This window comes from Amphibalanus amphitrite, unplaced genomic scaffold, assembly GCF_019059575.1.
Source record: "Amphibalanus amphitrite isolate SeventyFive unplaced genomic scaffold, NRLGWU_Aamphi_draft 000276F_arrow, whole genome shotgun sequence".
In the NCBI taxonomy this organism is placed as follows: domain Eukaryota; kingdom Metazoa; phylum Arthropoda; class Thecostraca; order Balanomorpha; family Balanidae; genus Amphibalanus; species Amphibalanus amphitrite.
The window spans coordinates 205,918-230,534 of NW_024881771.1; the positions used below are offsets into that span (position 1 = coordinate 205,918).

General features: G+C 53.2%; 1 protein-coding gene across 1 annotated transcript in view; it reads right to left on the reverse strand.

Annotated features, from left to right (window-relative positions):
- The window catches only part of LOC122387189 (rap1 GTPase-activating protein 1-like), a 100,078-nt gene extending 87,312 nt beyond the window's left edge, over window positions 1-12,766 (reverse strand). The window contains exon 1 of the mRNA XM_043377119.1: window positions 12,307-12,766. Within this exon, the coding sequence (XP_043233054.1) occupies window positions 12,307-12,368 (62 nt within the window). The 5' untranslated portion in view covers window positions 12,369-12,766. The remainder of the gene's footprint in view (window positions 1-12,306) is intronic.
- Window positions 12,767-24,617: the final 11,851 nt, after the last annotated feature.

Genomic DNA, 24,617 nt, shown 5'->3' on the forward strand with positions numbered 1-24,617 from the left:
GGCCGCCCCTGTGTGCCCCGGTGGAGGCACCCGCGAGCAGCGGCGATCGGGGTCTATGTAGCTACCCGTCCCAGCCTCATCCGCCGCCCCCGGGCTGAGCCGTTTGGTGTTTTTGTGGGCCAACTTACCAGGCTCCGAACCCAAACGGCCCAGAAAGGGCGGCGTTCCGTGACTTGATCGTCCAACTATCGGCAATACAGGCCAATTCGGGGCCGACAGATGCGATCGCATTACCGTGCGGCCACGGCGGGCCGGGACCACCGTGCGGGAGCCGGACGGTCACTGCCGTAAGTCTCATGTGCTTTCCCCACCGCACTGCGCCGAGCAGTGCCGTGCCGCGCCGTACGGACAGCTTACACCCAGCACGGGATCGCGCGCACCCCGTGTTGCTGGGCGCTCTGAGCAGAAATTCCAGATTTCCCTTGTTGTCGGCTTTGCACGGACTGCAGCGCGCCAGAAGAGCGCCGCATGAGAGCGTCATAGCGTGACGGCCGAGCCGTGACGCCGCCGGTGGTTTCCAAAATAGTTTGGGCACCACCCGCGGCCCGCCCGCGGCCGACTGCGGGCGGCCGGCGGATCTGCAGTGTCTCAGACTGAGCGCCTCTGGCCTGCGGCGTGCCACGGCCGGCCGCTGCCTGACCTCACAGCGGGAGAGCCGACCGTCGGCCGGGCCGCCGACCTGGCCGCCACGCGGCTGACATTTTCTGCCGAGCCCCGGCGCGTCCAGAACGGATCGAGACCGCCCAGAAGCTACTCTGCCGACTCGCCCAGATCCGAGCAGAGCGCCGAGCGCCGAGCGCTGAGCACCCAGCGCCGAGCCGCCCAGCGCCGAGCGATCAGCGGCGGCCGCTGAGCGCTCAGCGCTGAGGGTTGGCGGCGGGCCGGGCGGCGGCCGCTCCAGTTTCCTGCAGCCCGGCGCCGCTGGACATGGCCATTCCTACCTGGCACGCCTGGAATCCGCACCGCCGTCGAGTGGTGGGCGGTGGGCGGAGGGCGATGAGCGGTTTTTGCGCCGAGAAGTGACGCGGCCTGGGGTCGGGTGTCGCACGGACAGACGACCACATGGGTGGCGGCGCGGGAGGCGACGGTCCGAGAGGACGCTGGGATGTCTGAGAATGGTGTAAGGTCACATCGTTGTGTTTGTTTTTCTCGTCACAGGAGACAGGTGAAGATTACAGGCGTGTTAGCGGCAGAGGTGGGGATAGCGAGGATGGAGCTCACTGTGAGCGCGGTGGTGCCTCTGGGCTCTGTGGCTGCCGGCCGGGGCTGCGGGGAGCGGTGTGGCTCGAGGTCTGGAGGATGCGGTGTCGGCGAGCAGAGGTCAGACGGTATTATTGATATTCAGGAGCGGCCGGCGCGGGTCGCGGTGGGAGCGCCCGATCTGTTTTCATTTGGACGGACGGCTAAGGCGCGCCGCTCCTCGACCGTTATCGGATCGTGGGGTGAGCCGCGGCGGCCGGTGACGGCTCGTGTTTGTCCAGCGCCGCCCCAGAACTGGTGACCGGCTGTCACTCCCGTCTGCCACACGGCTGTCATTTGTGTGACGGGCTGCAGCAGGGGCAGCACTCGTCCCAGTCAACTCTGTCAAATCGACAACGCCACCCCACAGTTATCGACCAAACCGAGTTTCTGGATTCCGGTGTGATGCAACTACCTAGTTAGATATCATTTGGCAAAAAACATCTCTCCCGATGACGAAACAAACGGGCATCCGATACCGACGGCGACTGATAGTGTCATTAATTGAAAAGCTAGAAGACGGGGATCACAATTAAACAAATGACGGGAATTATCAGCCTTGGAGACGCCACACGCAGAAAACTGAGATGCTCGTGTCGCGGCTGAGGCGCTTTCTAGGCGACCGTGTTTGTTAGCGCCGCTGTGTAAAGTAAAGAGAAAAGTCCACTGTCGGGTGCGCCCGGTCTCGCATTCACCGCACGCAAAAGACAGTCGCCACCACAGCCCAATTAGATATCTCCAGGTGGCTATTTAGTTTCTCTTATCTTCCATGACTGGCGCGTGCCGTTTTTGACGGCGCCACAGGAGCTGGGCTGAGTTACTCCCCCACTCCACCGGCCTTGCACCCACACGGGCCATTCACTCTCCGTTGTCCCGAGTCAGGCCCGACTCGGCATCCCACCACGCAATAGACAGCAAGCGAACCGTTAAATTGGCGGCGAGACAATCACGCCTAATCACCGCCTACGAAAAGCGACTTCAAACGGGGAGCCGGCCCGTGATCGGCTTCTTTTGGTGTCGCTGACGTCGACGGGGGTAACGGCCGACCCAGCAAAGGGGAGCTGGGATATGGACGGGTTGAGGGGGCGATGGACCTTGGTGGGCCCTCCAGAGGCATGAAGGGGGCAGGAGAGAAGCGGAGACGCTCACCACAGGAGACTGGTGTCTCGCAGGGCGCCGCCGGGGCGCCGTCGGGCCGGACGCCGCCGAGATATATGGGGTGACGCTGGAGGTGGCACAGTGAAACCGTACACGGGTGGGAGCGGCGGCCGACGGACCGGGGCCACTCCCGACCCCCGAACAGTGGCGGCGGGAAATGTTTGGCCTCCTGGGAGACGGATGCCCTGCTGAGAGGACGCCCTCGAAACGGACGTGCTCCGCGAAATGCAGCGAATAGTTGAAGTAACATGAAACTGAGATAACCGGAGAAACGCTGTTTTTGAAATGACACAGACGTGGCAGAGATAAAAAACATTCATAACTCCTCTCAACAGCCGTCGAAACCAATACCAGACCAAAGAGCTCCGACAAACCTTGAAACTACGACATAAAATATGAATACTGAACACACTAACTAAGCATATAAATGGTGATCCAGTTGTCCATCTGACAACGTAATCGGCAGACAGGATCGTTTCCGAGTTATCGGCTGGGATCGTTTTCGCAGCTAGCAGACGACCTGTCACTGTCACAATCCTGGGTGGCAACTGACAGCGTTTGCAGGAGTAGCGGTTCCCAGATCGCGGAAACTCGCCAAGCACCCCGGTCTGTATATGTCCCTGATTGCGCTGTGCAGGCTATCACGAACTGTCCCGTGTCTGGTGTGACCCGTGGCGCCTCGAGCGGGCACCTCGCCGCGGCACTCGGAGCCGCAGTGTCTGCCGGTGTTTATACAGCTGTCAGTCAAAGTGCCACAGCGATCAGCGAGCCCGGCCTGAGATCAGATACGGGGCAGCTGGGCGGTCGGCCGGCGACACGAGCGCCAAATACACGGCCGCGGCGAGCCCCAGCCGTCAGCCCGCGGTCACGGCTAGACGGGCCGTCACGAGTACGGCGATCACCTGCCCCGTCCGATACCCCAATACCACCACGATACACGATAGCCCCTCTCTTACCCCAATACCACCGGAAAACGGATGTCCTGCTCAGAGTTAACGGTGGACTTTGATGTCGGAGCTCTGCTGAGTTGTGGCTGAGCGACTATCGTTTTGTTTGTCCGGCCCCTGCTGATGTGACCATCCTGTGCTCACCATAGGGTACAGACCACAGCGAAGTGTGACATCAGACATCCGGAAGATCACAAAGACCGGCACCTTTAGTGACTCTGACCCAGTATCGGACCGTCTCCGGCCACTGTGACTCTCCCCGCCCTCGACTCCCGCAGGCGGCCGGCCGGCGGCACTCCCTCTGACCCGCCGGGCGCGGCGGGCCCACCCTCCGACTCCCCGTGCCGAGCCGTGCCCGTTCCGGGGATATCAGCCGCCCAAATCCAGCCACAGAGCCGCGGGGGTCGCACGGGTGTGCGCCGTTCCGGGTCCGGTGACCGATCTGAGACGGCACGGGTGAGGCGACGCGCGCTTGAACGTTTAGTCCGTCACGTCGCGTCGATTGTGTCGTCGGTGCGGTTGCCATGACAACAGACAGGCAAGGCTCTGACGTCACTGAGGCGGGTCCGACTTGATGAAGGTTATAATAAGTAAGGCTGATTTTGACCGGCCACCCAGGTTGGAAGGCCGTCACGCGAACTTCGTTAGCCAGCGTGGTCGGTTTAAAAATCCAGTGCAGATGCGTGGGACGCAAGGGGGCTGGACCCGTCATACGTTCTGTAAAACAGTGCCGCGAGCCTGGTCAGAAGGAGCCCGAAGGTCACAAAGGTCGTCCAGGATATACACAAAGTCAGCCAGATTGTAACAAGGCATACCAGACTTGAATACAGCTCTGGAGTGTATCAAAATGTCCAGAGAATCAGTCAGAATTGCTGCTGGATATAAACGTAGGCCGGGCTGCAGACTCTAAAGCCGGGTAAGGTCAGGCTAAAAAAATGGCCTACTGGAATTCAGAAGCTTTGACCAGCGTCTGTAAGACTGGTGCACATACCATATCGTGATACGAGAACTAAGAACTCTCAGCTTAGACCGTACGGCGCCGCTAATCTCAGCTCGAAGCTCACCGGCCGGGCTCGAGACCCCGCCGAATCCCCGTCGGACGCTCACGCGAGGCGGCAATGGGGTGGGACGTCGGTCTCTGGTGAGCAGCTCTCTGACACATCGACTCGCAGGGGCTCAGCCGCGGCGGTGTGGACTGTGGAACAAACACGGTTATACACCGCCTCTTTGGTTCCACAGATGTGCTATTCTGCCTGTGCGTCACCGTAATCGTCTTTCTGAAGCTAGCGTCCTCTGCAATCGCTGCCAGGTGGGCTTTGTGAGATCCACAGCTGGTGCTCGCCTTCAGGGAGCGCTGAGCGGGTTTGGTGATGTTGATCGGTCTCCGGGGTACACACGAGTGTAGTTCCTTCCGCGGAGAAGCGAATTATGATCAGATCATTGCTCGGAAGACCGAGCACTGACCCGAAGGCCCCGCTATTCGCGCGTGTGATCCGTGATCGCTGATCCCGGCCAGTTCCGAAGAATCAGGAACCGGAAGGCGCATTGAGCAGGCCACCGATCGTACTCCGGGTGAACGATCTATCCCGTGACGGACCCAGACGCGCTGATCCCTCCCGGGGCGGGGAGGCGGGAGGGAGGGCTCTCAGCTCGGGCCACTGCCCGATGACCGACCGCCGACCATCGCTGACCGGTCAGCCCAGGACCACCTGTCGCTACGCCGACCGATCGGTCCATCATACGCGCCAATGAGCCGCGATCGGAGCGGCACATCAGAAGGCCGCGCCGAGTGCCGTATTTGGGAGGAGGCCGGTGGCCCGTCTGGTACTGGACTCAGGTCGGAACAGGGGAATACAAACTCTTGACGTAGACAGCACGAGTGATGTCGGTCTACCGACAGATATCTGAACAAGAGGGTGTTAGAAGCGGTTTCGAGCTAAAAAGTTACGCATTTGGATCCCCTCCATGGTTTGTGAGTAGTTGGTCAGCGAGGACGCCGGGTCGGGTCATATCGTCGGTTTGCACTTTGTCCCCCAGCGGCGAGATGTACAGACACGGAAAAGAGGGAGTGTTGTGTTTTGCGGCGCCGCATCGTTTCATCACTGTTGACACAGACAGAGCGGAAGTAAATACATCTGCCCTCAGTGGACTCTGTGAGACCACAGAAGCAGCCGGTTTGTATATGGCCCCAGAGCTGAGACTGGAGGGATGTCATTGCGTGATGGACTCCGTACAGAGACCAAAAGCGCCGCGGCGCGAGGCCGCCGCTCGCGTGTCGGCGCTACCATTCGGGAGCGCCGGCGCCGGCACCGGATGTCCCCTGGTTGGCGCCGGCTGCTCTCTCGGTGGCTGTCGTGCCGGTTCAACACTCATCCTATCTCGGTAAACATGACTCAGTCATTAGAGCACGTCATGGCGGCGCCGTGAGAGCGCCGGGCTGCGGTGAGCCGGAAATGGTGGAGTTCACTGCAGCAGGAAGGCGTGTCTGCCGCTGAGAAGGAAGCAACTACTGTTGCCAGCCTGATATAACAAGGATTTTCTCTCTGAGACACTTAAAACGCCCGCACAGAACGCTAGAGAAAAAGAAGCTTGCTTCGGTAACAGAGTGGATTTGCGGCGCCCAAAGGCCACTCCCGTACCTACCATTTGGAGGATTCCTGTCAGGTCATTTGTACAAGGTAACGGATTCGTTGTCCCGCTAATAGCCTATTAGGCAGTCAGACGGAAGCATGCCGCTCCATCAGGCCATATGGCATTAGCATGAGCTTTCCAAAAAGTGGTCTTATTTGGACTGGGATATTGGCGAGAGACGTAGCATCCCCGGAAGCGAAATAGTTAATTTTTACCTGCGATGCATCTACCTAAGTAGGCTAAATGCCAGCGGAAGAAATCAATGACGAGTTTTTTTCTGGTCGTTCGTGCGGTCTCTGGGTTAGTGTCGATTGGTCACAACAGTCTTTACAAATCACTGTCGTCCGGACAATTTACTGGTTTCTCTTATAGCCGGCTCATCGTGAATCAAATGACCACAGATCATCAACTCTCCACGAATTCACTGCTACGTCACACTAAATCCAGGCATGATGCACAGACACAATCCACTATTACTCATCTAAAGGTGTTTGTACGTCATCAACCGTCATCACAAGTCACCACTGCACGTCATCACACGCCACCATACGTCACCACATGTCACCACACATCATCCCATATCACTGAAGTCCCGCCACCAAGAACCAACATATGGGCTGCCGTACGGAGTGCACCGACAAATTACTCCTGCACTAGGGTGGCACTTAAAAATCATTTTTTAATTTTTAATGCGTGCGGGTGGTTTTCCGGTTCCATTCCCGTAAAAAATAAGGGAGGCAAATTTGTATGGAAAAATATTGATGTTTAGAGGTCGCGAATCAAGGTCAAAATTGAGATTTTGGTAGCAGATTTCAATATCATTAAAATCGTTTCTGACTTTCCTATTACGCTGTAATCGGATGATAATAAGGCATTTCTTAGTAATTTTCATATTGTTTATTGACATTTCATGCAGCTTCGGTCACACCGAAACGCTGGTCTATGTACTCCACTACTCCAGTTCCTCCTCTTTAGTAGATAGATTATTGGCGCCTCATTGGAGGGAGGGGCATCATGGGCAACGGGCACCCAGATCACTTTGTGTGTAGCCTGGTTAGCAATTTGCAGTCGATCTTCGGGTGTCAGGATAGCCTTTTCTGTGATCTTTTCAACGACATGGAGGAAGAACTGGCGCTAATCTTTGTCTTTCATGAGTGCCAGTCCTACATCAGCGCCATACTGCGCCTGGTGAAGTCATTCACCATACGCAACTCCCGGACTAGTTACACGAGCTGCGGTTTGGTAGCTGCTGTCCTCCCAGTGGCCTTGGTCATTGATTATGAGCCCCGCGTCCAGGTCGTGGATCCTTGAGAGCTTTTTGAATGATGGTGTGAGGAAGCTCGCCAACGTCTCGGTCGCGAGAGCGGCGTTCATAGTGTCCACTAAGGACTTATGGGGCGGGTCCTCGTCCTCCCTCTCCTACAAGTCTGTTGCCCGCACCATGTGTTGATTAAGCCCGAGGGTCGGGGTCTAAAAGCTCCAGTCACCAGCCGATCGCTCAAGTACTACAGGTGACGGCTGAAGACCGGGACTGTCGCCTTCGACAGCTCCTTTTCGGGGTAGGTGCATAACGAGTTCACGAAGGTCAGGTCCAGAGCCGGCGCAGTGGCAGTAGAGTCCCAAACCAGGCGGCGGCGGCGGCGGCAAACTTGCAGGCAACGGACAGCGCACAGCGTCTGATGACCTGGGCCTCGGCCGCCGTCAGCCGGAGCCGCTCCCTGAAGAGGAAGGCATCCACAAAGCGGATGGTCTTTGCCATCCACCTAACTCAGTGGAGTACTCTGAGGCGGAGAAACGGATGCCGTGCTTGGAACAACTCCACCGAGAGCAATTACGCAGAGCTCCAGAAGTTTTCGGTAGTATTCCCGGAGCTAGGCATAGTCCAGCGATGGAAGCGATGGAAGCTGACCAGCAGCTCGTCCCACTCCGGAACGTCGTCGACGGCGAACGCCATCGATGTGATCCTGTCATATGAACTCCCACCCGCCTTTGAACCTCTTAAACAGCCGGATGTAGTTAGAGGCCGCTCGAGATTCTAGGGCAGGTGGAGAAGGCCTTCTCTAGGACCAGCTCTTACACGTGGTGCCGGCAGGCCAGCTGGAGGACGGGCCGATTCAGCTTCTGCTCGATAAGGGCTTACGTACCGCTCACCAGCATGCTGTTCGCCGTCGTGGCGTCGAAGTAAAAGGCCGCAGTTCCGCTTCTCCAGTTCTTAGTCCCCCAGCGCTGTGAGCATGGCCTCCTGTGCTTGGATGGAGGGGAGGTTGGGAGCGGCGAGGAGCTTGGCCACCCCAATCCCTCCCCCCTCCCCATCACCAGGACGTAGAATCGGTCGACGCTCCTTCTCTCGCGATTCAGGATTCGCGGCTCAGCCGGAGTCGCATCCTAAGCTCCATGCCGCAGTTGATAACAGGCTCACGTGTTCTTCACACATTACGGTTGGGCAGTTTGGCCCGGTCGAGGCCAGTTCACTGTTGGGGACGTCCGCTCGCCCGCATGCGCTTGGGAGTGTGAGTCGGCGTTTCTCTCTCATGGTCGCCATCGTCAAAGACGTTCCCTCCGTGTGCGCGCCGCAGCGGCCAGGTAAGTCTGTTGCTGGCAATGGCACTAAATTCGGAAGAAGCGCCCACGGAAGAACATCCCGAAAGCACAATAAACCAGTGCAGCTCAATGCACACTCTCGCCTCTGCTTTTGCCCGCCGGCTATAGACTGACTCCAACTTCTTAACATTCTCTTTGACAGAAAAGGAGCATGTCTCAAGAACCGATAGAACCGTGGGGCTCGTCCTCCCTTTGGAACAGGAGAGACCGGTCACTCCTCACACTAATCAGAGGATATGACCTCCACTGTGAGAAGGCACCGGTCGCAGGTCAAAACAGGCCTGACATGGGTAAAACAGCCCAGATCAGACCTATCTTGGCCTGACCTGGACTGGCTACGATCGGCCGGAAGTGATGGGATAAACAATTGTTACACAAATAAAGGTCAAAATACGTCGGAAATGACGTTTAATGACCACATATGTCATTCCAAATAGGTTTAAAGTAGTTTCCAAAAAGTCGATTTTTCCCCAAAAAATGTCAACTTTGACCTCAATTCGCGACCCCTAAATATCAATATTTTTCAAAATCATTTTGCACACATTATTTTTTACGGGAATGGAACCAGAAAACTACCCGCACGCCTAAAAATCGGATGACATAAATTTCACCCTATTGCTAAGTGCCACCCTATCCTGCACCCTATAGGCCGATGAAGAAGCAGTGCATCCGGAAGTGCCGCGTCGGCTGGATGGGCGTGACTGAGCGGTCTGACAGGGGCGTGGCGGCGCGGTCGGAGCGGGCGTGGTCCGCTACACACTGACACTGACGTGCCCCGCATTAGTCCCTGGCGGAATAGGCACGTCGGCAATGCTGTGCCTTCCGTGCAACAATTGAAACATCAAGGCTGCGTCAGATGAATGCACTGCGGCTATTGAGTCGAGTTTAAATGCAAAGTTCCACATCCGGGGAGTGTCCCCATCCGAGTCAACATTCCTATCCGCCCGTTTGACGAGTCAGGAGTCGACAACGAGTCAGGGACTTTGCGGACCCATTAGATGTCCGGCGCATGATGAAACACTGGCAGACTCTACAGTGCAGTTCAGGAGTGGCACTGCGCAACGCTATTGTGACAGTGCCATCCTCTCCCGCCTGCCAATCAGCCCCGCCCGGACCCACACCGATATGGAACCCCAGGACCCCCCGTCCGATAACGGTTCCCGTAGACCGGCCCCTCGCCGGCAGAACATCGATTGTCGATCGTCGAGGTCGATGATAGGCTATCGAGCTGGATCGTCGGCCGGTGAGCGGGGCCGGTTCGAGGATGGTCAGGAAAATCGGCCCGGACTGCAGGCGTCCAGCGCGCACCGGCGTGCCATAGGCTGCGCTGCAGAGTTCACCACGGATGCACCGCTGCAGCCGCCAGTTCAAAGACGTCTTCCGCGAATGTTGAACGCTCATTGGAAGCGTCCCATACCGTATAAAAATGACACGACAGGAAATGTCAGAAGGAATCACGAGCGGCAGTGTCAGGTTAAGCGGCAGATAACGTGTAACGGTCCGTGTTACATCCACTGGTGACATCCAATGGCGCCTGAGACCGTATAGAACTCATACAACGAGCGCTCGGTTTACACCAGACGTCTGCATTACTGCAGGCCCTGTATGGCTGATGTTATTCGCAGCTGTACGACTTTGGTGAGACGGTACAACAGCTGCGCGTCTGGCGCGATTCACCACCCGACCTCAGCCACCCGACCGGGGGCACCTCAGCCATGTCCGCGGGCGCCGGGGGGGGGGGGCACGAGCCACGGGCGCCAGCGGGGCGCCGCCGGGGCGCCGCGCAGCCCGCAGTAGGCCGCCGACGGACCATCGCCGGCATGCGGACAATCTTCCTGCCGCCAAATACGGTCTGTCGTGACAATTAAGCGCATTTCATGGTCGGACTGCTGTCGGACCTGGTCTGCTGACTCGGCCGGATTGTACCGCTTAGCACCCACAGTTTTTTAGGGTCTGAGGACAGCCACAAGGGTGTCGCTTAGTATTGCTTCGGGCAAACTGCTGGAAGTGTGATTTGGAAGGATGGGAAGATTGAGCAGAGAGTGAGACAGCCAGGTTACAGAGGTAATTGAAGACACGACCTCACTCTTGTCACGCAACATTAATCCTTCCCTTTAACCCGCGCCCTGCTGGGGGGGTGTTTGAACACCCCCCCCCCCTTGTGGTTTTTCGCGAATATCTCAAAAACGGCGGCGCGGAGCGCCACCGTTTTTGGTACACCTTATCATACATCAATTCTACACATGTTGTGAAAATTTCAGACCAAGGTCATTCAAGGTCAGGTCACCAGGTCACTTGAAGTGACCTCACCTCATAAAAAGTTTCAATGTCTGTCATAGCTACACCGAGTGACCGAATGCTTTGAAACTTTCAGCGATTGCTAAGAGCAATGGCATGTACAAAATGTATATCTCAGAATTTTGATATCGTTGACCTAAGGTCAGGTCAATTTTGAGACCTCCCCATTATAAGTCAATGGGAGAAAATTGAAATGCGCCTCTTTTGGACGAAAGACATTATAAACACTCCCAAACACTGAATTACAAGTAGTTTAGACACACTGAACATGAAAATGGTGTCCGTGACCCCTGTTTATGCCCTGAGGTCATCTTAGGTCACGAATGGTATCTAACAGTTTTTTCGCAAATAACTTTTGATAGAGGCATGCTAGAGCGATGAAAACACCTTAGATGTGTTCAGCTCGACGATACGGATCGACTGATATGCAACATGACCCTTTCCGGTCAGGTCATGACCTTGACCTGAGGTCAAATTTTCAAGTTGACCTTTCAAGGTCAAGTTATAGTTCATTCGATGCGTCTTGACGAGAGGAACACGATGGCGGTAAAAGTAAGCTCGTACAAGGCTTGGGTCAAAAGTTATTGCAGAAAAACTGTTTCCGAAAAAATCGGCTATTTTTGCAGTTTTTGCCCCCTGCAGGCAAAACCGTTGACGTTAGGTCAAATCTGAGAAAATTATTCAGAAAGGGCGTTAAAAGGGCTATCGAATGCGCTTTTCCGCGCCGCTGTAGCTCTTTTGGTTCCCGAGTTATGCGTTGGCTTCTTGGAAATTTTCGACATTCGACCTGGAAATCGGCGAAATTTTGCCTTCAATGACCTCTGGTGACCTGACCTTTGACCTGAGCAAAAAATTGACCGAAGTGATTTCCTCATTATTTTTTACGCTCTTTCGAACGCCGCCTTCCGCGTATCGCTACGTGGCCCAGGAGCCGAGTTAGAAGGGGGGGGGTGTTCAAACACCCCCCCCCCCCCAGCAGGGCGTGGAAATCCAGGACCCCCAGCCGGGCGCGGGTTAATCTGAAGGTAATTTAGCAAAAAAGGAACATCGGAACGGTCAATTTTTGCAGGTAGAATCGAACACTGGTCAGTACTACTGCCCAAAGTCTCGGGGAATCCTGACGGTGCTCTTCCGTGCACCCTGCCGGATTCGCTCATATTCAGCGCCCACAGCAGATTATGGACGGGCGCGTGATTCGCTTTTCCTCCCCACGTCCGCACCTGTCAGCTTTCAGTTAATTGGCCAGCACGTAACCCATTAGGCAAAACGGTTCTTATTCCTCGCAGCCTTGAATGGGCCGAGGCATCGGCAGTTGTTCCGGTTGCTGACGCACGAGAGCGAGTGTAAATGCTGTCAACGCAGCGACGCTCGCAGCTGAGCTTGGGAAGCTGAGCGTTTGGAGGAAGGAGAGAGCAGCTCCGTCTGGACTCACCTGGTGAGAGGGCGGGGTCGCTGCTCCAAGTTCACGCTGGTCTGGGTCATAAAGGTCCGCATGACTGCCCGAGCCGAGTGCGGCTCCCAACCGTGACCTGACGGTCTGTCTCACACCGGCCCCAGGCCCGTCTCAGCACTGCCGGTATCCCTCTCTCACTGTCAGCGTCACGCAGCCCTCGCTCAGCTCCCCTGCTCACTTAGCTCACTCTGGTTCTCTCGCTCTGTCTCACTCTCGCTCGCTGGCTCTCGCGCGCCACTGCTCGCTCGCGGCGCGAGGCGCCCGGCCTGCACGTCCGTAGCGCCGGCGCCGACTGCCGGCCGGCCTGGCGCCCTCGCCGAGCGGCGACGTACCGCACCTCAGCGCCCTCCAACGACGAGCCGCGGCGGCGGCGCGGCGGCGGACAGCCACGCGCCGGCCGCTGGACCTCGCCAGGAACGCGCACACATACCAGCCCAGTGCCCACGGCACCCCGGAATGAGGAAAGAGGTGGCCGCCGTCAGAATGTGCGTCTCGGTTATCACTCGGCCGGGGTGGAGACAGGCCGGGCAGAGCGCGGTGATAGATGCGCGGTCCGCCCGTGTTTACCCCTGGGTCAGACGGCGCGTGCCTTCTCCCTGGTGCTCGGCATCAGGAGGCGGCAGTCGGGCTTTGGGACGGCTGAAAGGTAGGTATTTAGCAGAGCTGGAAAGTCGATGAGTGTTACCTTTCGAAGATAACGGCTGGTGGAACTGAAAGATTTATATTTGGGCAGGAAAGAGGCCGAGCCCACACACGACCATAAAGCATTCGTGTGACATGGGTGTGCGATGTATCAAAGGAATTAATTTCGACACGCAGCCGGCTCGCATAACGGATCTGCAGCACCACGACAAAAGTTCTGCGCACTTTGTCCGCAAACTAGCAGTGCAATTCAATAATTAAATAAAATATCCAACCGGCCTGCAAGGACAGTCTTGCACGAATAATTGCAGACTGTCACTTTGCTGCATTCAGCTTTACTAGGATATGACAATGCAGGCTCGTATAAGCGTACCCAGGACAGCCAGTGCTCACTGATTTACGAGCTTGTTTGGCATACATACCCATGACACTCATCCGCATACAATGCGAGTCTCCAAACTGTAAAACCGATCGGCGTAGCGCCAGCTTTAGCCACACACGATCTTGACCCAGAGAGGTAACAATGGCATTCCTGCGGGTGCCGTCATTCGCCGAGTGTGCTCCTGGGGCTGCGGCGCAGCCACCCGCGCACCACATGTCTCGCCGAGTGCACGCGCCATCAGTGATGTTCCGCCGCCCAGAGCCGACCGTCCCGCTACCGTTACCGATTATAGGTCGGCCGCCGCGCCGGCCGGCCGGCTATAGGTCTGCGGTGAGCGGATAGCTTACACCGGCTGGCGACCGCCCGGCAGTCCTGCGCTCCCAGGCCGTGGGGCCGTGCCGACGTAAATCGGCGCCGACACCGGCGGTGGCGGCGGCGGCGTTGGAAACAGTGTAAGGATACTGGTAAAATAGTGACGGTAGTTAGAGTGACCTAGTGTAAGAAAATATAACATAAGATGCATTGGAGTTTCAGCACAAACAAAAATGTGCGAGAGCTGGAAAATGATTGGTTTTTGACCCGATAAAAGCAAAGGGAAAAAAACTGAGATTTGCGGATTAAATCACAATGTGTTACGAAAAAGCAAAAGAAAAGATGGGAATGCACAAACAGACTGGACTCAGTGAGACAGCGGAGAACCCAGCGTCGTCTCTGACCGGGAGGCTGTCAATTAATAACGCCCCGTATCCGTGTGTCCCACGGTGAGCCGCCCGCCGGTCCGGGCGCGTCGTTTAACGGTGGTTTTCAATCGACGCAGGCCGCCGGCGGTATACGCTAGGAGGTGGTATATGCTGGTCTGGCCGGCAGCGGCGGCATGAGACTGGCAGTGGCTTATAGAGAGTGTGGAGGGCAGCGGCAGAGGGGACAGTTGGCAGTGGCTGAGAGAGTGACCGACAGCAGCGGCAGAATGCAATTGACAGAGACCTGAAGCAGTAACAGCCGAGTGGCATCTGTTATGAAATGGGATAATGAAATGGATGGGTGTGAGAGAGGCACAACTTGCAAGAAACATACCAAATTCAATCCAAAATGTCACCGAATGTCCATCAATGGAGCAAATTTCTTCTTCATCAATCACCATGGACAGTGGAAGCTGTGAAGCGTGAAACCAAACGGAGCCACAATGCAGCGCGCACTGCAAGCAAAATCATTGGTATAGCATTGCATACTGAGAAGCATTGTCAATGCCAAGCAGCGCATAATGCTAACGCAGTAACTCATCCCGCCGATACAGCCGTCACAGCCCTGTGTGTGCGGTCGGTCGGGTCGGACCGCGCCCTCGCTCCCGTCTGCGGCAGGCCGATGGGTCACCGCGACGGCGATGGTATATCGGACCGGCAGCTGAGCGTCTGGAGGCCCCGGGTCTGCCACCGTCCCCCTCCCCGCCTCCCCACACCCAGTCCTCACCCAGGCTCGCCACAGGCGGACATGTGTGCGAGGAGCAGAGGAGGCGGGGGGGGGGGGGTAGAAGGGTGGCAGCTGCCGAGTAAGGAAGGGGTGACGGCGGAACAAATCACCAACAATGCAGCTGCTGTGGAGAGCATCTGTACAAGTGTCGACTATACGTGATACAAAGTGACTATGCGGATATCATTTGTTCTTATCATACAACGCCGCTGACAGTTCCACATAAGAAAAAGTCATGACAGCTATTTTCATTTCAGCTTACGAAAGAGACCGCTAGGGAAAGAAAAGTAAGAGTTGGAGGCATTCGGTAGAGTGGTGAACCCTTTTAACCTTTGGAGAAGCAGGTGACGAAGAGGTCTTCATTTATTTCTACGGCTGTGACAGGCGGCATCAAGGCATCCGCTGCCGAGGACCGACCGTTAATGGCCCCGCAGAACCAGACAACGATGACACTATTTCCCCACTCTATAATTGATAACGGAAAGCCAGCCGATAAACGAATGAAAATGAACAAGGTATGAAAAAGCACACGACTAGCGGCCGTGCCACATGGAATGTCGAGTGAGTCACTCACGAGCAGAACCTGCCGGTATTCACATACCAAGCGGTTGTCATAGGCCATAGCGTCCAGCCTAATAAATTGGCCATTATGAAATTGTAAAGAAACGTACTTACAGTATGTAAAGCGGCTTAATTCTAATGTATTTTATAGGTAGGTAGTAGGTACTCATCTTGCTGTCATTTTTATACATGTATTTATTCAGCTTTCTGAGGTCTATCAAATTCCAAATGTACCCAGTTTGTGCGTCCATGGCGTTTCATATGAATTCTGTCACAAAATGTGCTCGGTCGACGAACCGTTGCGTTCCCATGCATGCTATGCAGGCCTTGGTCGTACTAACGTAAATCCCCGGCCAACCCCCTGAGTTAAACGCGAGTCGGCTCAGTGGCCAGCGCGTTAATTACGACCCCGCGCGTTCGACACTGCAACTAACGCCAGTCCATGAGTCGTGACCCGCTCATTAGCTGGGCTCGTGGGAAGCTAATTAGCTCTACTCAGACCAACGCATGTTGAGTCGTTTTTGCCCGACTCTTGACATTCGTTGTGCAGCGTGTCGTCGGGGCCATAGCCCCGAAATCTAGGCACAGATCTCGTGTGCAACTCAAGTTGCAAGCTTCCTGTAACGCTGATGGATGGTCATTGCACTACTGTTCAAGGTCTTTGCAGGACGATAACGCAAATCGGCATTTGCCATGGTGTAGCTGTCAGTGGTGATTTGGCCTGCGCGTAGGAATGCTAAATATTTGCTGGCATCGATGTCACAAATCGAGCCACTGGACAAACTCCAGCCGAGGGTTGCGGCGGACCGAAACGGCTGACGGACGCTTCTGTTTATGAATTTTGGCGGATTCTAGCATTCAAGCAGGACGGAATGCGCTGATGGCCCATGAGCATGTGCCTAGCTATCAGATATCTTCTACATACCTACGTCTAGTTTATGGCTCGTATATCATATATCACTTCATTCATTCTTAGGGTGTTTAGCTGGAAGATAAAAATACTGCACTGGCCTGGAAGTTCCATGCTTTTTTGTACCTTGCTGTATTTATCTTTTCACTTGAGTCAAAAATGGCGCTGGCCCATCAGTGGTGGTTGGTCATTACCATTCATTACGACCACTATACGGCCTACACCCCACATCTGCCCCTGCTACTGATCCCATGAAGAGACCCTAGCCACTATCAGGTGTCAAATGACGGGGAGATTTTGAGGGGAAGAAATGACATCTGGCAGACATCCCGTCCATCTATCGACTCCCAACAAACCAACCGAATCCGACCGATCTGTGTCTCGGCAGAGTCTTCTGCAGGACCAAGCGTATTTTGACATGGACAAAAATAGAGAAAACATTATTTTTGAAGTCACCTTGTGACGATTTTGAGTAAGCACAACGTTGGTTACAATGTCCACATTTGGTCACATACCCCTGTATATCTGGCTTCAGTATACTTTTGCCAAATTGTCAGGGAACTCAGATTTGATATAAATGGGTGTAATAATAATATGAACTCAGATTTGTCTTTCAATAGCAAAACATAATTCTAAAGAATAGTGTTTTAACTATTGACAACAAACCTTCGGTTACAGAGGTCTTAAGTGTGATATAGCACAAAGACTAGGTATACGTTTTCACTTAGCTTCATAACCTTACATATTCTATATTCAACGATATAGGTCACCAAAATCACTCATCGCATATCCAACAGGACAAATAAACATCGACAGAGGCAGAATAAGCTGATATGTTCCTCTCTCGAGAGAGAGAAGGATCCAGCATCTGTGCTATGTCAGCAGCGATAAGGAGCTGAGTAGCCATCCCTCCCTCCTCTTATCCCCCCCCTCCGCCTCCCGTCCCTCCCGGCTGGCTGAGTTTCGTCTCCTCCCAAATGTCTCGCACATCTACACCCGCGGGCTGTAGAGTGAGGACGACTCACGGCCCAGCAACCACAAACGCGTCCCAAGGCGTCATTAGTGTCGATTTTCGTTAGCGCCGGCGGGTCCGCCGTTTGTGGGTCGGCCCCGGGTGCCAGAGGACTTGGCACGGTGCCAGCCCCCCGAGGGGAGAGCCAAGGTCATAGCCAGCGGCGGCACAGCCTGCTCCTTTCCAGTACAAAAAAAAATCCAGAGATCGGGATCTGGGGGCAAAGGGAGAAGCAGGGTAGCTGCAAAGCCACAGACCGAAAACTTACTGACAAGAAAAGGCAGGTGCTGCCGCAAAATATATTGTAATCTCACCTTAATAGAAAACACCTGTCAATTTTTAATGCTGGCCGCCCCTAAACCAATTTGTGCATTCAGGCAAGTGAAGAATGGCTTTCAATAGATAAACCGCAGTGCAAAAGGTTGTAATAAAATCTCAGTTAGGTGTCACATCTAACAGAAGGGACCGCTAACACCTGCGCTGCTGCGTGGACAAGACAAGAACACCGGTCCAGCAGCTGGCCGCCAACGGACCAATGAGTCACTTTACAGAATCCAGCATTTTATCATTTTGAAGAGCAAGTTTTGTTACTAAAACGGTCAACAGTCATCACGCATGCATTCACAAGAAACATTATATCCGTCAAGACATGGAAGAAAATATAGACAGGTGTGACAACAGCGTCTGCAGTTGAAAAATAGAATTATTGGAAGTGTTTATCGCGATCCTGCGGATGTCCCGTTTCCCTGATCTTTTCCGCCTCGTTATTTCTCGCCCCTAACTATCTAAAGTAAAGTCCCCTCCACTATATGATATTTCCGTCATTGGAATAACAGTCGGACTTTACCCATTCCACAGACTGCACGAAAAACTCCCGAGGTGGATGATATTTGCTGACAGTTCAGAGGTAAACGACATCCGACAACAACCCAGTCCACACCGCAAGGTGACATTTACACGTAAAATGCCGTGCAACTGTCCGCTAACGCTCCGGAATCTGGAAATGGCAGCGTGTTCTCATAGCCCGAGACTGGGCAGAAATAAGGGAGCGGCTTACAGACAGCTCTAACCTATCCCTCGCGGTTCGACAAACGCCAATCGCGCGATCGCCAGTGTTCACAGCACAGCCATCTGCCAATACGAGCACAATGAGGTTGTAAAAACTGAGGACACGACCTCGTATGACGTCAGGAGGACGAATTGAAGTGACAGTTACATCGGTTATTGTGCCCTATCTCAGGCTAGAACCGGAGCTTCTGTTGTGGACAGGACACATCACATGGGTTCCCCGGGCAGCACAAATGGCGATTCTACATTGGTGGTTCAAAGGAAAGAAGCAAAGTTGAAACAGTTTGGAAGATGCAATACTGCAAGATCTACGTAGTTTTCATATACGGTAAATGGTGTCTTTACGATGAGTTTCTTTGCATGTTTTGAACACAATCCACATAAATGTAACATGCTCACATAGGTTTAATTGACCTCCTTCATCAAGCATATAGATCGCTACTGCACCGAAAACATCGGCCACCGTTTTCAATAGGAAATGCCTCCTTATTGTTCCCCCTGTTAGTTTTACGAAGATCCAGCAGCAGCACAAGCTTGTGTGACCGGTGCCTCTGAGGATGGTAAGTGCAGCATGCAAGCCCGTTTACGGCTCTGATGCTGCAATGAAGCGGAAATAACTCGCATTTCAGCATCCGCGATCGATCACGGCAGCTACTGCGGTCCAGATCTGAGCCATATATGAAACGCTGCTATGTGCTGCTGAGTGTGTCAATCACGTATCAATGTTTTCTTCTAAGAGAGCTTATCTTGATAGGAAAAACGCCGAGTAGGACAGTGCGGTGACCGATCCTCCCGTATGAATGGCTGCACTTTCGACGTTATATAGGGCGTCAACTAGCTAGCATGAAACTAGCAGACAATTAGAACTGCTGAGCTGCAACTATTCGATGTTTTGTAAACTTGCAATTGCAACATTAAGCGCTCTATTGAACAAATAAGCGTGCATTTAGCCTGCCAAAACTACTGGACGTGAATGAACGGTGAGAGAGGGCCGAGACAAGGGCTAGTGGGAAGGACAAACACCCATCCAGAGGCCTTTCTTTACACACTAAGTGCACATCAGTGTCGCCTGCCTAGCGCCAAAAGAGCTACTGTCATAATTCCGCAATCAGTCTCCGACCCGACTGCGGCCATTATAACTTATACCACTAACATACATATAGCACTGCACCGGTTACCGAGTCAGTGAATAAGTCACAGTCACATTGACGGAGTCACCAGTCACAGCAGCACTGAGATCAGTCACACCACACCGACAGTAACCAGTCACACCGACTCACAATGAGCAGTCACACTCACACACACAATCAGCGCTGACCAGCCTGTGACGTAACAGTCGGCCCATCACACGTGTGACGCATGTGGATGATCACATCTGTCCGCCAGATGCTCGGTCCGACCCTTTCGGTAGGAAGGGAGGGAGGGGGCTGGCTATGAGAAGGGTGCCTTTCCCACGTGCAGAAGCGGGCATCGACAAACAGTGGCAAGGGCAAGCGACAAGTGACAACAACATATGTGAGTTGTTCGTGCTTTGAGTCACCCTTCCACAGTGGTAGTGATACGGTCACACAAAAGAGCAAACACTAAAAGAACACGTATACGTATAGTTACTATAGACGACAGTAGACCAGAGCCTCGTGCCTTCATCTCTCATCCACAGCCTCAGGACTCAGTGCTGACCCATTGGTCTATCCACTTCACGACGACCTCCGCGAGGATAAATACTAAAATGGTGAGCATAAAGGCGCGCCCGCATGCGCCATCGGACGAAAAGAAGTCTGGTGGCGCTATGGGCAACTGGACGGCTCTTTTATTGTCGGGCCAGCTCACGCGACTGGGCCCCGTAAGGCTAATGCCAAACGAGGAGGCTCATCCTTCATGGGCGAGGTGTGGTAACGACAAGAGGGGAGAGCGTAGGGTTCAGATCGGCTCAGAGAGCTACTAGTAACTCGGAGCCGACACTACTTGGTAAAATATAATTCAAATACGACGTTGTTTAATGTCCAATTTGCAGCATCCATTGACAACATGGCATACGAAGGTTACCGACTGCATCATGAGTTACGAGACGGGAGAATCCAGGTTAGTCGTGCAGAGTAAACGATCACATGACTAGAGCAAATATGGACCGCGTAGCCAGTGCTGAAGTTTTTACTTCCGTGACAACAAAGGATCACGATCATTTAGTGAAACCAAAACAAGAACTCTAAATCGTTTGTCATCATTCAGCCGTGGCTAACATGTATCGACTGCCATTCGATGGCGGACGCTTCGTGTCTTCCCTGGTAGAATGGCTCATTCAGTAGCAGTAATTGTGCACTGCGCGATATTTAATAGCTCGGCGCACGCTGGCGGCAGAATCTAGTGCAGCTATTTCCGGATGGTTCAGCAGCTTAATCTCCATATTGAAAACGTAACAAGCAAACCTTGTCAAATTGAGAGAAAGAGAATTGACCAAACATTTCCAATGACATAAATTTAGTAAGTAACTCATGCTGAAAGCGACAACGCATTTAGCTAGCAAGTACGTTGCTCGGGAGCTCGTCCAGGTCCGACTAACCTTGAACTTGCATAGCTGCAGAATTTATATGTCTTTTTATTTTATTTTTTTATATTTTATTTTACATTTACCCATGAAGCCGCACAACTGCCGCGCAGAACAGTGATTGATGTGGGATTCGCAGGGCCGCCCACAGTGCAGGCGGACGGAGGGGCGGTCACTACCGGATGCATCAGCTAATGCAGTTCGCCGTGCACTATTACAATTAACGCCGGGTGGCGATTCCGAAAACGACCGCAGCTATGGCAACGAGGTACAATGACAGGCAGTATAGGAATAGAATGGGAAATGCGATGAATAAAAAGCGTTTCTGAATAATACATTCATATTCATCAAGTTTCAGAACAAATAAAGGCGTGTAAACTACAGCTTGCATTCGACGATGACATATATGTACACGCAAATAGCAAGTTTGTTCACAATTATAACAACAGGTCCTTAAGTCATTCCTGCAGCATTTCTGACTTGAGAACAAGAACGAAGTACCGCTAACCCAGCTGAGTGCCTCCTGTTCGCACTTCACCATCCTTCTCTCGGCCCTTAGCGCCCCGCCATCCATTTCCCAGCGGCTGGTTCCGGGCATACGTTTCGCCGCTGTCTGCCCCACCAATTATCAGCACCTGAATTCGCGGCCCTGCACACGCACATCGGCCGACTGCGGTCAGCCATCGGCCCTCGCCCCAGTGCAGAGGTGCGCGGTGCGCAAATTTACGCGACAGCAGCGGGGAGCGTGGTCCGGCGGACCGACCGACCCGCACCACGTCCGGGCTCCGTGAGGAACAGCGCGGGGCGCACCTCCGCTGGGGGAAGTCGATAATTGAACGCGTCTGTGGGGCGGTGTAGACGCGCCAGATTTGTGGTTTGCTGCAGCCAGGTGCTATGTTGTGAGTTAGTAAAGACGGGTGAATTTTATGAGATCAACAACGGCGGATTATTGGATGTGATTAGAAAAGGGTTGAGCTTTTGCCGATGGAATGGATTGTATGTGCGAGATGTGAGATGGGACACTCTGTTAGTGTCTAATTGGATAGTAAGGCTAGCAGGTGACAGGAGCCATCGATAGAGAACTGAAAGCTCACGGTTAAAGCACAACAGTGCGTAACATTGATTTGATGGTGATATTTTCAGTAAAGCACTTCCTTCAGTGTAGCTAGACTTTGAAGCAACATACGGGAGCCACATTCACGAAACATGGAGATGAACTTCATGTGGCGAGGCCGCAACAGAGTGGAATGACATCCCAACGATCCGCTATGGAGCGGAAGACCAAATCAGCGACGGCTTCTAGTTCTACTCCCCGTGCCGACTGAGAATGTTCATTCCCTCCCTTGTTTTCCCGCCTCGCGGGGCCGGTGTGTCTAATAAATTCGGCCAAGAAACGTAACTCTGCCCGTGGGACGTGCCACGTCGACCGGTGTAATTGAATTCCGTTCGACGCACCGCCGCGCCGCGCCGGACTCGCCACCGCCGCGCCGCCAGTGGCGCAGGTGCGCCGACATTGTATCCAGTGCGCCACGCAGCGCCGCGCGGCGGCCTCATGCCGGCAGGGACAGCTCGAGTTACTGGCACCGCCCGCGCGTGCACCGGTCCGGTCACTGCGGGGTCACTCAGGGGTCACTGGAGGGTCACTGAGGGGTCACTCGGGTCACCGCAGGCACGCCGGACAGCGCCGGGGAGCACAGGGTGGAGCCACGCCCGTGCTGGGAGCAGGAGAGATCACCCCAGAGTTACTGAGTGATTTACGGAGGAGCTGCTGAGAAATGGACCGGGGACCTATACCAGTTGGTGACATACCAGGGAAATAAGCTAAAATTAGAGTGCTCTATTTATTGCTCCTGCCCCATGTTGAAGAGATACCCCTAAAAGCGTGATCTTTTATCGGCCCTTACGCAGCAAGGCAGTACTTCTCAGGCCGGTGGATGGTATCAATAGAAAGAGAATGCGTCAAAGATTAACATGAATTAATTAAAATAACATTAAAATGTTAATTAAGCGTGGAAATTAGTCCCAAACTTAAGCTAATTATTGCTCCTACCTCGGCGACGGCGCTCCCCGCAGTCAGCGGAGAAGCTAAAATAAAAGCCACCATCCTCCTCCGTAAGTCAATTTTAGAGCGGCCGAGTGGGCCGATGCGGGGCCACCAAACTGAGGTGAGACGTGGCTAGCAATTGCGAACTGCCATAGAAATCAATATCTTAAGACGTACAATATGGGATGATTACTCTGAAGCAGGAGTGAAAGCATGAGTAGCTAGCAAGAAACGAAATGCATAGATTGGTTGAATTATGTACAATAGGCACAGCTCAGATGAAGCCATTTCTTTGATGTTGACATTTGACATAACCCTTCCTCTCCTCACCTACGACCTAAGTACGTTGGCAGTTACCGGCATAGTTTTTTTTAGCACGAGTGTAATTCGCCATCGGACCGCAATGCATGTTGCTAGGCTGCTGCAATTACAACGAACATACGAATACTGCCTTCATTTGTAGACGTTTGTTTTTTAGGCGGTCTTTGACGTACAAGGGGGCATACCTGTCGACAACTTGAGTTTCTCCGAATTTCAAAAACTCCCAGAATTCCAATTCCTTATGCACTGTTGTAGGTACAGCTATGTTCACAAGTTTTCGTTTCCTCCTGCTCTAAAAAGGATGATATTTGTCGATTTCGTGCGTCGCTGATAGAAGGGTGCGTTTAATAATTAGGCTTTCTGCATCCGCGAGTACCTTGAAAAGGGAACAACAGTTTCCATTTATTACACTATGGGACAAGTGACAAAATGACCACCGCAACACGCATGAAACGGAGCTCATATTCCTAAAAATGTCTACAATCACTTCTTTTCTGACACTATTAGCAAATACCATCTCAAGTTAGGTGGTTGACAGACAGTCAATGGAGATCTGGGGAGACTGAGTGATGCCAATTCACCACTTAACTGATAATGAGGGCCGAGGGAAGAGAAACATGCAACATGCACAACTGACAACTTGACAAGTGACAAAACACTACCACTATTGCGCAGTGCACAACAAATTACAGCAGCCAGCCCAAAAATGCTTTTGGTGGCTAATTGCAAAACAAGTCACTAATAAATGTCTTAGTTGCAGCTGAACACTGCACAATGATCACACTGTTCACACATTGAGTGAGATGCCACAGGTGGTTTGAATCACACTTTGGTACAACTGCAAATCTGAAGTGTTGTCATGAGGTTCATGCCTCCATGATCACAGCACTTTGGTTGTGGTTGGCATAACACTTGTAGTCTGCAGAGTTCCACATGAACTGCAGACACCTCATCTGGTGGTCTTCATGTTGCTCAACTTCTTCAGGAGGCAAATGTCGACCACCCAGCGGAAGCATGGTCCTGCAGAAAAGAAAGGTAATGCATAAGGTACAAACATTATCTGCTGAAACAACCCCTTCTGTTTGCTGTTATTAAACATAACAACATGTATTCCATGTATATTACATTTGTTGAAGTAAAATACTGCCCGCTATTTCAAAACCAGAAAATGAAATTATATTGTGGCATAATTCACATGCTCAGCTATCAGTATAATTAATTTAAAATTTGGCATATTCTATATAACACATTCATAGAATGTTCTACTTCACGTCACAAGGACTCACAATCTTTCTGTTGGGTGTTTGATTGACGCATTAACTAGGTTTGTCTTAGGTT